Genomic DNA, 17,067 nt, shown 5'->3' with positions numbered 1-17,067 from the left:
CTCTGCTGGTTGCCCACCGATCCCCGAGGGGAAAGCAGGGGAAGAAGATTCACATAAGCCCGCAGAGAGGGATCCCAGGACAGAAGCTCACCTGTGCCGAGCTCCCAGGGCTAGGAGGGTCTTTGCCAAAGTCAGTGCCTGAGCCGGGTTCCCCAGCTAGGAGACGGTCAGACAGCGCTGCTGCCGCTGGTCTCAGAAATGTAAAATCCTTCTGGCCCGACTCGGAGGCTAAGCACACCTCGTAGGAGTAGGGCAAGGGCAGAGTGCTGTTGCAGTAGTTGTAAGGTGCTTTTGAGCCCAGGGTGGAATACATTTCCTTATCAGAAGTAATAAAAACGGGAGGGCTCCTCGACCGTCGGCATTTAAAGAACAATATCAAAATGACTGTGAAAACGAAGAACAGGCACAAGGCGGCAAGTGCCACTACAAGAATGAGGTTTAGATCAGATGCCAGCTCAGACACAGCGTCTCTGTCACTCAGCTCCGGCAGCGCCTCCTGCAAGCTCTCGGCCAGCACCACGTGCAGCGTGGCCGTGGCCGACAGCGCCGGCTGCCCGTGGTCCGTCACCACGGCCACCAGCCGCTGCTTCGCCGCGTCCCTCTCCGATACGGCCCGCGCCGTGCGCACCTCGCCGCTGTGCAGCCCCACGCGGAACAGCGCCGGCTCCGGCGCCTGCACCAGCTCGTACGACAGCCACGCGTTGCGCCCCGCATCCGCATCCACCGCCACCACCTTGGCCACCAGGTACCCGGCCTCGGCCGACCGCGGCACCACTTCGAATGGGGACGCGGCCGGAGCCAAGTCCGGGTCCTCTCCGGAGGCCACCGCCGGCCACAGCACCCGCGGCGCGTTGTCGTTACGGTCCAGCACGAAGACGCGCACCGTCGCCGTCGAGCTCCGCACCGGTGCCCCGCCGTCCTGCGCCTGCACCACCACGGCGAACTCGCGGCACTGCTCGTAGTCGAAGGAGCGCTGCGCGTACAACGCGCCGCTCTGCGCCTCCACAGACACGTACGGCGCCCCGCCCGCGCTCCCGCCCGCCAACGAGTAGCTCACGCGCCCGTTGGCGCCTGTGTCCGCGTCCCGCGCGCCCACGCGAAGCACCGGAGCACCCGCCGCGTTGTTCTCCGCCACGTACGCGCTGTAGGCGGCCTCCTCGAACACCGGCGCGTTGTCGTTCACGTCTGACACCTCCAGCACCAGCGCCGTGCTGCTCGACAGCGCCGGGCTGCCCCGGTCCCTCGCCACCACCGTCACCCGGTGCTCCGATGCCTGCTCCCGGTCCAGCAAGCTCGCCGTCACCACTTTGTACGAGCCGCCCGACGACGCCACCAGCGACAGCGGCGCCTCGCCCGACAGCTCGCACCACACCTGACCGTTCTCCCCGGAGTCCGGGTCCTTCACGTTCACCAGGGCCACCACCGTGCCGGCCGGCGCGTCCTCGGGCACCGGGCTCGATAACGACAGCACCGTGATCTCGGGCGCGTTGTCGTTCACGTCCAGCACCTCCACTTCCACCTGGCAGTGCGCTACCAGACCGCCCCCGTCCCTCGCCTCCACTGCCAGGCTGAACGCACGCGTGTCCTCAAAGTCCAGCGACTCCTGCAGCGTGATCCTCCCACTCTCCGCATCCACCACGAACTTCTGAAGCACCTTGGCCGGCGTTTCCCTGAAGCCGTAGGTGATGCGGGCGTTGCTGCCGGCGTCGGCGTCAGAGGCGGACACGTTCAGCACCGTCGAGCCCGGCAGCGCGTCCTCCCGCAAGCTCACGCGGTACCGCTCCTGCGCGAACACGGGGGCGTTGTCGTTGGCGTCTGTGACGTTGATGCAGAGCTGGGCGGTGCCGCTCCGGGGCGGGTCCCCGCCGTCCACCGCCGTCAGCACCAGCCGCAGGCTCTGCTCTCGCTCCCGGTCCAGCGCCCGGCGCAGCACCAGCTCCGCGAACTTGCTGCCGTCCGGGCTCTCTTTCACCTCCACCGCGAAGTACCCGTTGGCCTCCAGCTCGTAGCCCTGCAGCGAGTTACTGCCCACGTCTGCGTCTTCCGCCCTGCCCAAGTAAAACCGGGCACCAGGAGAAGTGAGCTCGTTGATCTCCAGCTGGAAACTGTCTCGCAGAAACCGCGGCGCGTTGTCGTTCACGTCCTGGATAGCCACGTCGACGTGGAAAACGTTGAGCGGGTTCTGCACCAGCGCCTCGAAGCTGACGGAGCAGGACGCCGACTCGCCGCACATCTCCTCTCGGTCCAGCCTCTCGCTCATGTACAGGTTCCCGTTCTCCCCGTTCACGGTAAAGTATTGCTTCTCGGCGCTCAGCCGCAGCTTGCGTGCCGGCAGCTCCGCCGGGCTCAGCCCCAGGTCCCGCGCCAGCGGCCCCACCAGCGAGCCTCTGCCCAGCTCCTCGGGGATGGCGTAGCGGAGCCGCTCCGGCGCCGCCCGGCAGCACCAGCACAGCAGCAAAGCGGGCAGCAGCACTCGCCCGGCCTCTGGCCGCCGCATCTGTCTCTGCCTGCCCGCCATTCTCGGCAGCGCTCGCCTCGTCCCTCCTTCCCTTCCAGCCCCTCTCCGCAGCGAGCGCAGGGGCTGCCGGAGGGCAGCGAACTCAGCGCCGACTCGGACGCCGCTGATCACCGCACCGCCTCTTGTCTCTGCTGCCCCTGCCGCTGTCGCTCTGGCCGGCGCCGGGCGAGCGAGCAGCCTGCGGGGGCAGGACGCTGCGGCGGCTCCGGCTCCTTTGCCGTTCCGCGTCGGCCAACAGCGGCACCCGGAGGCGCCGCGACGCCACCGCAGCCGGGTGATGGCCGTGCGGTGCTCCGGTCCCTACACTCCGAATCACGCTGCCAGCGGCTGCCGCAAGTCGGCGCCATCGGCCACCGAAAAACGCGACTCATCCTTCAGTTCTCGCTTTCTCACACCAGAGGGAAGGCGAACGAAGCAACTCTATTCAGCAGGGGAAACCACGAGTCTGGTTGGGGAACGCGTTACCGGGCAGCGGAGGAGCGCGCACACCTCGTACAGAGAGCACAGGTGAGTACAAGCAGGTACACAGCACAGCAAACGTCTGACATATTCCAACAGTTTCTACTACTGCTGCGGGTTGTCTTTCCTCAGCAGTTTCTTTCATTTCTGCGAGCTCTGTGAAGCAACAGCTACAAAACACTTCAGATGAGGAGCTGTTGTGGAAAGGAAGCAACAGAGCCGCCAATTTCTTGTTTATACCCCTTTTATCTTATATACCTCTCAGAGTGACTGAGATGGGGGAAAACCGTCAAGATCTAAGAACATGGACGGGCAGCAAAAAGGTCCCCATGGCCGAGGAGCCTTCAATTAACAGTGTGCTATTCCAAGAACTGTAAAAAGGAGTGGTGTACTCCTCGGGGGTGATGCCCGAGGTGTCTGCGACATGTGATTCCCGAGCTACCTTTCCCAGGATAGGTATAGGCTTGCAGAAAAGAATACAACAACAAAAGTCGCAAGGAGAAAAGACAGCAGGGCAGCGACGGAGAAGACAGTTCATCCATGACACAAACACAGCAGCGTGTTCTTTGCACCGATAATACACAGAGCACTCCAGGTGTGGGGTGCTCTGAAAATGAAAAGGATAAAACACTCTTACAGTGCATCGCCTATGAAAAAGTACTTGATCCTCCCCAATGCCTGTTTGTACAGGTAACACCACCTCTCAGCAACAGCCTAAAGAAATCACGGAATGCGAGACTCTCTAAACCACCACATCTTGATTCATGACCATGGAGAGAGAGGGACACATTATCACCACCTGAATCATTTGAAGTTCTACCAAGACCATGGGTTTGGAAACTACAGGTACAGCAGATTTTCCTAACGCTCCTATTGCTCTGGACAAGAGATGACAGCATGGATGGCTACTGTGCTCATTCACCGGGACCTAGTGATAACTCAGATCCTGGTTATGCCACTCTTTTAACTCCTTTAGATGGTACAAAGAGACCGACTACAGGACTCAGTTTCTCCTTCACAAGCTTATTCCACTGTAGCAGTTCTTAGCACACAATCACTCAGCCACAACATTGCTCTGAGAATAGGCTCTTTCTCATCAAGACCATTCTCACAAAGCAGCAGCCACACTCTACTTCAGGTGGAGAGACACATACAAGAGGGTTGCCTACTCATACTGAGCAGGTATTTATGCAGAATGTTGCCCTTCCTCAACGTTTCTTGCACTGCACTACTAAGGTGTACTTACATGTTTTACAAATATTAATGGTAAATGAAAACTATGTTGTAAGGCAATAGTGATAAACAAACAAGCAAGAAATGAACATTATATCAGCATTAGAAATGTTAGGACACACTATTGCTACACCCTCAGCTACACTGCTACCTCTAACTACACCTTGTTGTAAAGGACATAATGACAAGCAGTAAAGCAGATATAAAGTGACCACAGGACAATAACAATCACTTGGAGATCAACCCTCAATTAGCAGAAGAGGCCACAAGGTAGCTGGCAAATAGGCTTCTCGCGAACAACAAGCTCACTATCACAAAATCATTTCATGCGCAGTAAGACTCTGGATGTGCTCAGTAGCTGGTAAAGAGCACAGAAGGAGAAAGCAGACATTCTAACCAGTAACGCTATTAAGAATGCATACTACTCTGTTTCTCAGACTCTGCACTGATTTTAAACACAGCATCGACAGACCCGGTGCTGCTACACGAGGGATAACGATACGAAACAAGCTGTAATGAACTTTCACACATGAGACAAGACCAAGACCCACCCCAAAGAAGGGGTTCACTTCCAACAACGGCTTACATTCCTCCCAAATAAAGACAGGTAAGTCAAAAAGATGTGCAACAAGGGAAGACTAAGAATTATGTGAAAGCAAAGACGGACAAAAGAAAAACACCTCAATTAACACGCAGTTAACTTAAAAACCATTCTGTGTTTGCAATAGTCCCATCCCTATACGTAAAACTGCTCAGTGGTTGTTAAGAAGCACAGAAAAAGAGAATATTCCTAATAACTACCGCATTTAAAAATATAGAAAGCTCCGTTCCTCACACACTGCTTTCAACAATGATAAATAACAAACGACACAAGATGAAGTGGTACAACACGTGCAAACAGGTAATGCTACGAAACAACCAATAAGACTGCCTAAAATACACAAAATATTAACCTATCACGGAAATTTCTATGCGGGGGCGATAACGTTTCGGTTCTCACGCTACTAAGACACAGTTTCTGTTGCGAATAAACCTGACAATGCTAATAATGCAAATTTCCATTTGCTAATAAAGCGATATGTTCAGATGAGACATGACTACCAGGAATCCGATATTAAACACGGCAAGAGAGAAAAAGAAAAAAGAACTCGCGCCTCATAAAAACACTAAGCCTCGCCACAAGCAAAGTCCCGCCGGCAAACGAAACACAGAAAAATGAAACATCGGAGAAAGGGCAGAGAAGCAATGCAGGAAAGGAAGCGGCGCGAAGAAAACCTCCTGGAAAGAACTCACCGGGGGAGCGGCGGGGTCCGCGCAGAGGGCAGCCGAAGAATCCTCCCCGAGCAGCGGCGCGGGCTCGTCGGGCGGCGGCCGGGCCGGGAGGGTGTCGCAGCAGATGCCGGCCGACAAGCGGAGCTGGCTCTTGCGCGAGTCGGCCGTGAGCGACACCTCGTGCGAGTAGGAGTGCAGGAAGGCGCGGACGCCGTCGATGCCCACGAAGTGCGAGGCCGGGACGCCGCGCAAGGCGGCGCTGCCCGCCGCCGCCAGCAGCTGCGAGCGGCGCCAGCGCCGCAGGCGCAGCGCCAGCAGCAGCAGCAGGAAGGCGAGGAAGAGGCAGGACACGGCCGCCACGGCCAGCACCAGCCAGCGCGTGAGGCTGCCGGCCGGCTCGCCCGGCGCCGCCGCCGCCGCGCTGCCCAGCTCCGAGAGCAGCTCGGCCACGCTCTCGGCCAGCACCACCGTCAGCGTGGCCGTGGCCGACAGCGCCGGCCGCCCGTGGTCCTTCACCACCACCACCAGGCTCTGCCGCGCCGCGTCGCGGGCCAGCGGGAAGCGCGCCGTGCGCACCTCGCCGCTGTGCAGCCCCACGCGGAACAGCCCCGGCTCCGTCGCCTTGGCCAGCTCGTACGACAGCCACGCGTTCTGCCCCGCGTCCGCGTCCACCGCCACCACCTTGGCCACCAGCGCCCCGGGCTCCGCCGACCGCGGCGCCAGCTCCACGCCCGCCCAGCCCGCGCCCGCCGCGGACGACGGCGCCGCCGCCGGAGGGTACAGCACCTGCGGCGCGTTGTCGTTCTCGTCCACGATCTCCAGCCCCACCGACACGTTGCTACTCAGCGCCGGCGCGCCGCCGTCCTCCGCCTGCACCCACAGCCGCACCTCGCGCACCTCCTCGTAGTCGAAGGAGCGCAGCGCGTACAGCGCGCCCGTCTCCGCCTGCACCGACACGTACGACGAGAGCGGCGCGCCCCGCACCCGCCCCTCCGACAGCCGGTACCGCACGCGCGCGTTCTGCCCCCAGTCCGCGTCCCACGCCCGCACCGTCAGCACCAGCGCGCCCGCCGCGTTGTTCTCGGCCAGGCGGGCGCTGTAGCGCGCCTCCGCGAACACCGGCGCGTTGTCGTTCACGTCCAGCACCCGCAGCGACAGCACCGCGCTGCTCTCCAGCGCCGGCGACCCGCCGTCCGCCGCCCGCACCGTCAAGTTGTACTCCGACACTTTCTCGCGGTCCAGCTCTCCCGACGTCACCACGCGGTAGTAGCTGCCCTGTGAGCTCCGCAGCCGGAACGGGACGCCCCCGTCCAGCGAGCACCGCACCTCGCCGTTCTCCCCCGAGTCTCGGTCCTGTACGTGCAGCAAGGCCACCACCGTCCCCGGCGGCGCGTCCTCAGAGATCTCTGTCAGCGAGGATCGCACTGAAATCTCGGGTGCGTTGTCGTTAACGTCTGTCACTGTTATCGCGACTTTCGCTGTATCGAATAGCTCTCCTCCGTCGAGTGCCTGCACCTCCAATTCGTGTCTGGGGACTTCCTCAAAGTCCATATCGTTCTTCAGAGATATTTCTCCCGTTTCAGAGTCCAGCTGGAAAAGTTCCGACGCCCGGTCTGAAATTTTATGGAAAATGTACTTCACGTGTCCGTTCAGACCCTCGTCGGCGTCAGTGGCCGTGACGGTGATGAGGACAGAGCCCACGGGCACGTCCTCGGGCACGCGTACCGTGTACTCCGCCTGGCTGAACACGGGCACGTTGTCGTTGGCGTCCAGCACGGCCACGCGGATCCGCGCCGTGCCCGTCCGCGCAGGCTCTCCGCCGTCGCTCGCCCTCAGCACCAGCTCGTGAAACGCCGCCTCCTCCCGGTCCAGCGCCTTCGCCAGCACCAGCTCGGGACGCTGATCCCCGCCGGGGCCCGCCTGCACGGCCAGCGAGAAGTGCTCGTCGCCGCTCAGCTCGTAGCGCTGCAGGGAATTCGTGCCCGAGTCCGGGTCATGAGCTTCGGCCAGGGGAAACCGCGACCCTGGGGCTGTCGTCTCGCTCATTCTGAGTTCTTTTTCTGCTTGCCGGAAGCTGGGAGCGTTGTCGTTCATGTCCGTGATCTCCACTTCGATTTCGTAAACCTGCATTTCCCCGTCTACTATCACCTCACAGCGCAGCACACATTTCTCCACCAGCCGGCACAGCTGCTCCCTGTCTATCCTCGCCGCCGTCACCAAATGGCCCGTCTTCCCGTGCAGGGTGAAATACTGCGTCCTACCTTCAGAGACGACTCGGACGCTGCGGTCGAGGAGCGCCGGCAGCTCCAGCCCCAGGTCCTTGGCCACGTCGCCCACGAATGAGCCCTTCGGCAGCTCCTCGGGAACCGAGTAGCGCAGCTGCCCCCACGCCGCGTCCCACGCCGCCACCAGGACGCCCCACAGCAGGGCTCGCTCTCTTCGGCCCCAGCGCTTTCCCTCAGAACCCATCTCTGCCGCGGAACCGCCGGCCTCGCACCGCCGCAGACAGCTCCCACCGTTGACCACTCTTCTGGCTGCTGCTCAGTCTCCTGGTCCCTGTCGCCGCTCCCGGCCGCTTCCACCGGCTCCTCCGCCTCGCTGCACCACGGCTCCGCACCCCGGGGACGCTCGCGGACCGCCCGGCAGCCAAGACAACCAACGAACGAGCGAGCGAGCCGGGCCGCAGCGGGCGGGGCTGCCGGCGGCGCTCCGGCCTTCCTTCTCGCTCCTCCTCGGTCAACAGCGGCGCCCGCAGCCTCCTCCCGGCACTGCAGGCACCGAGCGCTTCCGAGCGCTGCCCGCCCGGCCTTGCCCATGGCCAGCTCGCGGGGACGGCACAGGCGACACGGAGCTGCCATCGTGTTCCAGCCTGCAATATTCTTCTGCCTCGACTGCTCCCGACACGAGCTCTTCCGTGATCCTCGCGGCGATCCCGGCCAGGCAGAAATAACAAGCCTCCCGTGTCTTTGCTAATTCTACCACTTAGGCATATTTATGTGCTGATCAGCCCGCAAGCACAATCTCCCCCACCATTTGCTCAACATTTTGTAGACGTTGTGCCTGAATGACTTTTCTCTCAGCCTTTCAGCAGATCAAAACTGTATCAGACTGGAATGACATCAGCCACATTAATTTCCCAAATCCCGAATAATAGCACAAGGCAGAGATGAAGATGCCTCCTCAAAGATAGTTGACCTCCAGGCTGGCCCTTCCTCTGGACCCTGTTACTCTTCCCCTGCAATCCAGAGGCTGCTCTCGATCATGCTGATTGTTCTCATTCTCCCACTCGGGAATGTTTCAATACATTGAAACATACAGCCTGACAGTGGAAGCTGCACTTCGACTTAGGACTCGGGGCTCCTCTGGGAGTCAGACGATGAAACACCATTTTCTCAGGCCCGTTATGCATAGTTGGTGGGTCTCATTCTACATACTAAGGAACCACCTTCACCTTTACTAACTCATAACATTGCACACAACACAACCTTTGTAGAGAAAACTCAGCTGCACCTGAACATGTGATGAACCAAGAAATGACATCTCTAACTAACCGAGATTTTTCTCCCCAAAATATGAAGCTGTAAGTTTAAAGGCCTTATCATCAGCCACTTCCTCCAACTTATCCTTATGAGAAAACACAACAGATTCTCTTTTAGCTTTTCATTCTTTCTGCTCACACCTACAATTCTGTCTTAGGAGGCTGAAGTACATATTGGAAATTCGTATTTCAAATTATACCGCAGTAAACTTTTACTTCTGCCCGATTTCTGGACAGACAGAATTTTTCACTCTGCCCAAATGTCACGCAAAAGGAAAGCTACATTTGCAGACACATATCAGTGAAACAGAAGTTCAATATGTAACTGAGAAAAAGGATCACAACGTGGATGCATGGAGGGAGGTTTCTCTCCTCATCACACTACTTGGAAGCAATGTAAAATATTCCATGTGCATAAGTGATAATGCTCCAATAATGACCCAGTCATCGAAGTATTAAATCAAAGACACCATCATCCTATTTCAGCACATGGGCAATTTGGAAAATACAGGACTCTTAAAGCTTAACATAAACTGTACGTCTATGCTCAGTAACTGATCATGCGACAGGAAAGCAAACTGATGAACCCACTCCTTGAACAGTCAGATTCTGAGAAGCGTGATATCAAAAAAATAAGACACCTGCAAACTCGTTTTCTATAGGCCCACAATAAACCCTGGGAATCAACATAGCACAAGCCATGTTTCCACCAGTACCTCCCCCCCACAGCACCTCCAAGACTCCTCAAACCCTTCACAACTTGCATCATTGTCCTTCATCTTCCTTATTTGCAGACAGACTCCATCTAAAGAAAAGTTGCACAGACAACTTTTCCTCACCATGGATAATATCTGATTTCTCAATACCTCTACATAACAAGCAAGAGCATTTCTTCCAGTGATATTTAAAGGAAATACATTATTAAAGTCTTTCTCTTACAGCTGTAAACATCAAAGGCATATATGGGACAGGCAGGAAAATATAACAGATTTGATCTTCCACACACTATCAGAGACAACTGCCCACCTTCAGATCATCACAATGAGCAAGGAAGAAGTGAACACATGCAAAATCAAAACGATCATAGCATTTTCTTGATCAATATCTCTTAGAGTAGGTACATAATTCAAGTCTTGAGTAGGGAACGAATAATCACTTGGCTCCTTCCAAAGCTCCCATTATGGCATTTACTGTCAGTTAAAAACATCACAACAACCTGCAAACATACAAAAGGTACCTTCCAGGACTCTCCGTCCACATTGAGTAACACGTCTTCAGCCAAGCTTCTTTGGGAAGACGAAACTTGCATTGCCCGATAATACAGCTGGGCACTGAACAGGGAAAGGAGCAGCCCATGTCTCTTGCCCTTCGACAGCCCCATAGCCATTCTACCCATATACCATCATTCCACATGCAGAGTTATTATGCAAATGCTCTCTTACCAGAGGACTCCCACTGCCTTTCAGGACAAGGAACCAGCATCACATCCTGAGTGGTACAGGCCTTAGCACCAGGCAAAAAGCTTGTTGACACATGTGCTCCTGGTACCAAGCCAGCCTCTCACCCTCCTTGTTCTACATTAACAGCCTTTAGTAGCACCACAGACTATATCCTGTTCTTGACCATACGTAGGCTAAAAGCTGACAATGAAGAGTTTCATTCCTTGACGTTTTAGTGAAACAATTACATTAAAATCTTTGTCTTTGTATCCAAACACCTTCAAGGAATGGATGGAAACTGGTCCCCCAGACTAACAATTAGAAGCACTCTCTACTATCAACCAAACTGAGACCCAGGCTTAGAAGAAGAGAAAAAACAAGGCGAGAATAAGAAAACGGGAATGTGGTTGCACCTTAGCTTTGCGGTTCCGAGTATGTCATCAGTTGTAGGTTTATAAGAGTAGTATTTAGCTGATTGGTTCAAGACAGTTATGAGTTATCAGCCCAAGGACTCCATCACGCACATGGGCAATTTTGTAGATACGTGACTCTGCAACTCTTCATGCAACGTTTATATCTACACCCAATAATTACCATTCACAGGAAAAGCTATATCAGACATAGTGCATACAATGAGTAACTTCCTGGCATATACTTCAAAGAACAAGCCCCAAACCCAGGAAATTATTACAAATATACCCTCCCATCCCCTTCATTCCCACCGATTTTAAAACTGTCAAAACATCAGCAGTTACTTCATGTGAGCAGGAGCCACTGAAAACATCTGAAGGTTGGTCAAGGCTGGGGAAAGCTTCAGACAACCAACAAGGACATATAGATGGCAGAATGATGTTTCACGCAACAGTTCTTAGACACGGTAGCCCAGAGTAATGCTGGCACTTCCATGGCTACTGCTTACAGTGAAATTTCTCAGAGAATTATCATTCCCTCTCAGGAGGAAGGAAAAGGGGGCTTTGTGGCAGTGAAAGAAAACTGGTGGCTCTTCCAAATCTACATTGTAGAAGCACAGCTGTTAATTAAGAACACCACGACAACCTAAAACAGATGGGAGGAAATTCCCAACACCCCCTACAGAGCTGGAATAACATGTCTTCTAGCAAACATTGCTTAGGAACAAAAAAGTCAGATCCTGCAGATAGGCACTGGACAGGAAAAGGAGCAAACCATGTCTCTTGCGTCCTTCAAAAGTCACTCAGGCACAGCTGCCCTGAGTACCCTTCCTACACTTCAACACCCACAAGGTGTTCATTGCATATCTTTCCAGCTCTACGCTAAGATGAAGACAGATTGTCTGCTTATGCCACCTCAGACAAGAAACATCGAGACCACGAGATCTCGGGTCCCTGACCCACCGCGACTGGGTCATCGAACAGCGTGAAACACAGTGAGGACATGAAACACAAAACACCTCTACAAGGAAAGTCCTGCCGGCAGCACCCTTGCTCCTCCAGCCTCGCCACACGCCGAGAACCTGAGCAATCACCCTACGTTTCCCTGCCGAAAGTAAGAGGCGCTAGCACACAGTGGGGGGTGAGCCCGGCTTTGCCTTCCTCGTCCCCAAAACTCCCCGCACCGAACACGAAACACAGAAAATTGAAACGTCGGGGAAAGGGCAGACAAGCAATGCGGGAAAGGAAGCGGCGCAAAGAAAACCTCCTGGGAAGAACTCACCGGGGCAGCGGCGGCAGGGTCCTCCCCGGGCAGCGGCGCGGGCTCGTCGGGCGGCGGCCGGGCCGGGAGGGTGTCGCAGCAGATGCCGGCCGACAAGCGGAGCTGGCTCTTGCGCGAGTCGGCCGTGAGCGACACCTCGTGCGAGTAGGAATGCAGGAAGGCGCGGACGCCGTCGATGCCCACGAAGTGCGAGGCCGGGACGCCGCGCAAGGCGGCGCTGCCCGCCGCCGCCAGCAGCTGCGAGCGGCGCCAGCGCCGCAGGCGCAGCGCCAGCAGCAGCAGCAGGAAGGCGAGGAAGAGGCAGGACACGGCCGCCACGGCCAGCACCAGCCAGCGCGTGAGGCTGCCGGCCGGCTCGCCCGGCGCCGCCGCCGCCGCGCTGCCCAGCTCCGAGAGCAGCTCGGCCACGCTCTCGGCCAGCACCACCGTCAGCGTGGCCGTGGCCGACAGCGCCGGCCGCCCGTGGTCCTTCACCACCACCACCAGGCTCTGCCGCGCCGCGTCGCGGGCCAGCGGGAAGCGCGCCGTGCGCACCTCGCCGCTGTGCAGCCCCACGCGGAACAGCCCCGGCTCCGTCGCCTTGGCCAGCTCGTACGACAGCCACGCGTTCTGCCCCGCGTCCGCGTCCACCGCCACCACCTTGGCCACCAGCGCCCCGGGCTCCGCCGACCGCGGCGCCAGCTCCACGCCCGCCCAGCCCGCGCCCGCCGCGGACGACGGCGCCGCCGCCGGAGGGTACAGCACCTGCGGCGCGTTGTCGTTCTCGTCCACGATCTCCAGCCCCACCGACACGTTGCTGCTCAGCGCCGGCGCGCCGCCGTCCTCCGCCCGCACCCACAGCCGCACCTCGCGCACCTCCTCGTAGTCGAAGGAGCGCAGCGCGTACAGCGCGCCCGTCTCCGCCTGCACCGACACGTACGACGAGAGCGGCGCGCCCCGCACCCGCCCCTCCGACAGCCGGTACCGCACGCGCGCGTTCTGCCCCCAGTCCGCGTCCCACGCCCGCACCGTCAGCACCAGCGCGCCCGCCGCGTTGTTCTCGGCCAGGCGGGCGCTGTAGCGCGCCTCCGCGAACACCGGCGCGTTGTCGTTCACGTCCAGCACCCGCAGCGACAGCACCGCGCTGCTCTCCAGCGCCGGCGACCCGCCGTCCATCGCCCGCACCGTCACGTTGTACTCCGACACTTTCTCGCGGTCCAGCTCCCCCGACGTCACCACGCTGTAGTAGCTGCCGTGAGAGCTTTGCAGCCGGAACGGGACGCCCCCGTCCAGCGAGCACCGCACCTGGCCGTTCTCCCCCGAGTCCCGGTCCTGCACGTGCAACAGGGCCACCACCGTCCCTGGCGGCGCGTCCTCAGAGATCTCGCTCAGCGACGACCGCACCGAAATCTCGGGTGCGTTGTCGTTGACGTCTGTCACTGTAATCACGACTTTCGCAGTGTCGAAAAGACCCCCGCCATCATGTGCCTGTAACTCCAGTTCGTGTGATGATACTTCCACAAAGTCCAGGCTCTCTACCAATGTGAGCGCTCCCGTCTCAGTGTCTAGCTGGAAAACCTTCGAGGCTTTCTCTGTGATTTTCGTCAACGAGTATTTCACATGCCCGTTTACTCCTTCGTCGGCGTCGGCGGCCGTGACGGTGACGAGGACGGAGCCCACGGGCTCGTCCTCGGCCACACGCACCGTGTACTCCGCCTGGCTGAACACGGGCGCGTTGTCGTTGGCGTCCAGCACGGCCACGCGGATCCGCGCCGTGCCCGTCCGCGCAGGCTCTCCGCCGTCGCTCGCCCTCAGCACCAGCTCGTGAAACGCCGCCTCCTCGCGGTCCAGCGCCTTCGCCAGCACCAGCTCGGGACGCTGATCCCCGCCGGGGCCCGCCTGCACGGCCAGCGAGAAGTGCTCGTCGCCGCTCAGCTCGTAGCGCTGCAGGGAATTCGGGCCCAAGTCCGAGTCGTGAGCCCTGGTTAGAGGAAACCTCGCCCCCGGAGCTGTCGTCTCGCTCATTCTCAGTTCTTTTTCTGCTTGCCGGAAGCTTGGCGTGTTGTCGTTAATGTCCGTGATTTCCACTTCGATTTCATAAAACTTCATTTCCCCCTCCACTATCACCTCACAGCGCAGCACGCACTGCTGCACGCTCTCGCACAGCTGCTCCCTGTCTATCCTCTCCGCCATCACCAAATGGCCCGTCTTCCCGTGAAGGGCGAAATACTGCGTCCTACCTTCGGAGACGACTCGGACGCCGCGGTCACGGAGCGCCGGCAGTTCCAGCCCCAGGTCCTCGGCCACGTTGCCCACGAACGAGCCCTTGGGCAGCTCCTCGGGAACCGAGTAGCGCAGCTGCCCCCACGCCGCGTCCCACGCCGCCATCAGGACGCCCCACAGCAGTGCTCGCTCCCGCCTGCCCCAGAGCCTTCCCGCAGCGCCCATAGCCGCCGCTGCCCCTCCGGCCCCGCGCCGCTGCAGAGAGCTCTCCGTTGCCGACCGCTGTTCTGTCTCCTTATCCTCCTCCGGCGGCTGCACTGTCTCCCCGTTCGGATCACCTCTGCGTCCGCTGCTGCCGGCCCCTCCGCCTCGCTGCACCACGGCTCCGCACCCCGGGGACGCTCGCAGACCGCCCGGCCGCCGAGACAACCACCGAGCGCTCGGGCGAGCCGGGCCGCAGCGGGCGGGGCCGCCGGCAGCGCTCCGGCTTTCCTCTCGCTCCTCCTCGGTCTACAGCGGCGCCCGCAGCCTCCTCCCGGCACTGCAGGCACCGACCGCTTCCGAGCGCTGCCCGCCCGACTTTGCCCACGGCCAGCTCGCAGGGACGTCACAGGCGACACGGAGCTACCATCTGGTCCCGGCCATCGGTGATCTCCTGCCTCGACTGTTCTTGTGACGAGCTCTTCCGTGATCCTCGCAGCGATTCCGGCCAGGCGGAAATAACACTCCTTCTGTGGCTCTGTTACTTCTACCACACAGGAAACTTATGTGCCCATCAGTCCACAGGCACGATCTCGCCTAGCATTTGCATAATTTTTGAAGTCGTTGTGCCTGAATGACTTTTCCCTCCGCCTTTCAGCAGACCTAAACTGTATCAGACTGGAATGACATCAGCCACACTAATTTCCCAAATCCTGAGTAGTAGCACACGGCAGAGGTGAAGATGCCCCCGCATAGATAGTTGTCCTCCAGGCTGGCCCTTCCTCTGGACTTTGTTAATTTTCCCCTGCACTCCAGAGGCTGCTCTGGACCTCCCTGCATTGCTCCTCTTCTCCAACTTCCTCTTGGGAATGTTTCATTACAGCCTGACGCTACAGGCTGCGTTCCCATTTGGGACTTTGGGCTCCTCTTAGAGTCGGGCAATGGAACAGCATTTTCCCAACCCCACTATGTAGAGTTGGTGCATCTCATTCTACACACTAAGGAACCACCTTCACCTTTAGTAACATTGAACACAACGTAACACTTATAGAGTAAAATTTTCAGCTGAACCTGAAAATGTGATGAACCAAGAAATGACATCTCTAACTAACCCTAATTTTTCTCCCCAAAATATGAAGCTGTAAGTTTAAAGATCTTATCATCGGCCACTTTCTCCAGCTTATTCTTATGAGAAGACACAACAGATTCTCTTCTAGTTTCTCATTCTTTCTGCTCACACCTACAATTCTGTCTTAGGAAGCTGAAGTACATATTGGAAGTTTGTATTTCAAATTATACCGCAGTAAACTTTCACATTATGTACAGACAGACAGAATTTCTCACCCTGCTGAAATGTCACACAAAAGGAAAGCTACATTTGCAAATAGATACCAGTGAAAGAGAAGTTCAATATGTAACTGAGAAAAAGGATCACAACGTGGATGCATGGAGAGAGGTTTCTCTCCTCATCACACTACTTGGAAGCAATGTAAAATATTCTCAAATGCATAAGTGATATGCAGCTCCTATAAAGACCTAGCCATCAAAGTATTAACTCAAAGACACCATAATCCTACTTCAGCTCATGGGCAGCTTGGAAGATACACGACTCTCAGAGCTTAATGCAAATGGTATGTCCATGCTAAAAAATGATCATGCAACAAGAAAGCAAACTGATGAACCCATATCTTGGACAACTGGATTCTGAGATGTGTGATATCCAAAGATAAGACACCTTCAGACTCATTTTTTGTAGGCCAGCAATAAACTCTGGGAATTGACACAACACACACCATGTCTCTACCACTACCTCCTCACACACAGCACACCGAGACTCCTCAAATCGTTCACAACTTGCATCATTGTCCTTGATCTTTCTTATTTGCAGACAGACTTCATCGAAAGAAAAGTTGCACAGAGAACATCTCTTTACCACGGACAATACCTGAGTTCTCACGATCTCTACACAACAAGCAAGAGCATTTTTTCCAGAGACATTTTAAGGAAATACATTTATGAAAGTCCCTTCCAGCTGTACATATGAAAGGCATGTATGGGACAGGCAGACAAATAAAAAAGATCTGATCTCCCACACACTACCAGAAACAACTGCCCACCTTCAGATTATTAGAACAAGAACAGGGAGAAGTGAACACATGCAGAAACAAAAGGATCACGAGACACTCTGCTTGACCATGGCTTTTACAGTAGGCACCTAATTCTGGTCTTCAGTAGGGAATGAACAATCACTTGGCTCCTCACAAAGCTCCCTTTAGGGCATTTGTCATATATGCATAATTAAGCTGTCAGTTAAAAACATCAGAACAATCTGCAAACACAGAACAAGAAACTTCCAGGGCTCCCCATACACCCTGAATAACATGTCTTCAGCCAAGCTTCTTTGGGAAGATGAAACTTGTATTGACCAATATTATACCTGGGAACTGAACAGGGAAAGGAGCAGCCCATGTCTCCTGTGCCCTTCAATAGCCCATTCTACCCAGGCATCATCG

General features: G+C 56.9%; 1 protein-coding gene across 15 annotated transcripts in view; it reads right to left on the bottom strand.

Annotated features, from left to right (window-relative positions):
• The window catches only part of LOC115615496 (protocadherin gamma-A4-like), a 149,782-nt gene that overhangs the window by 39,165 nt on the left and 93,550 nt on the right, over positions 1–17,067 (bottom strand). Inside the window, exon 1 of one of the 15 annotated variants that reach the window (XM_032920255.1) lies at positions 12,152–14,790. The exons of 11 other annotated variants lie outside the window; for them this stretch is intronic. In XM_032920255.1, the coding sequence (XP_032776146.1) occupies positions 12,152–14,578 (2,427 nt within the window). In that variant the 5' untranslated portion in view covers positions 14,579–14,790. 3 more of the 15 variants (XM_032920249.1, XM_030504461.1, XM_032920254.1) reach the window with 3 other exon arrangements.

This window comes from Strigops habroptila, chromosome 12 (assembly GCF_004027225.2).
Source record: "Strigops habroptila isolate Jane chromosome 12, bStrHab1.2.pri, whole genome shotgun sequence".
Lineage (NCBI taxonomy): Eukaryota > Metazoa > Chordata > Aves > Psittaciformes > Psittacidae > Strigops > Strigops habroptila.
The sequence above is the reverse complement of the archived record's forward strand: the minus strand, read 5'-3'. Positions and strand labels throughout refer to the sequence as shown.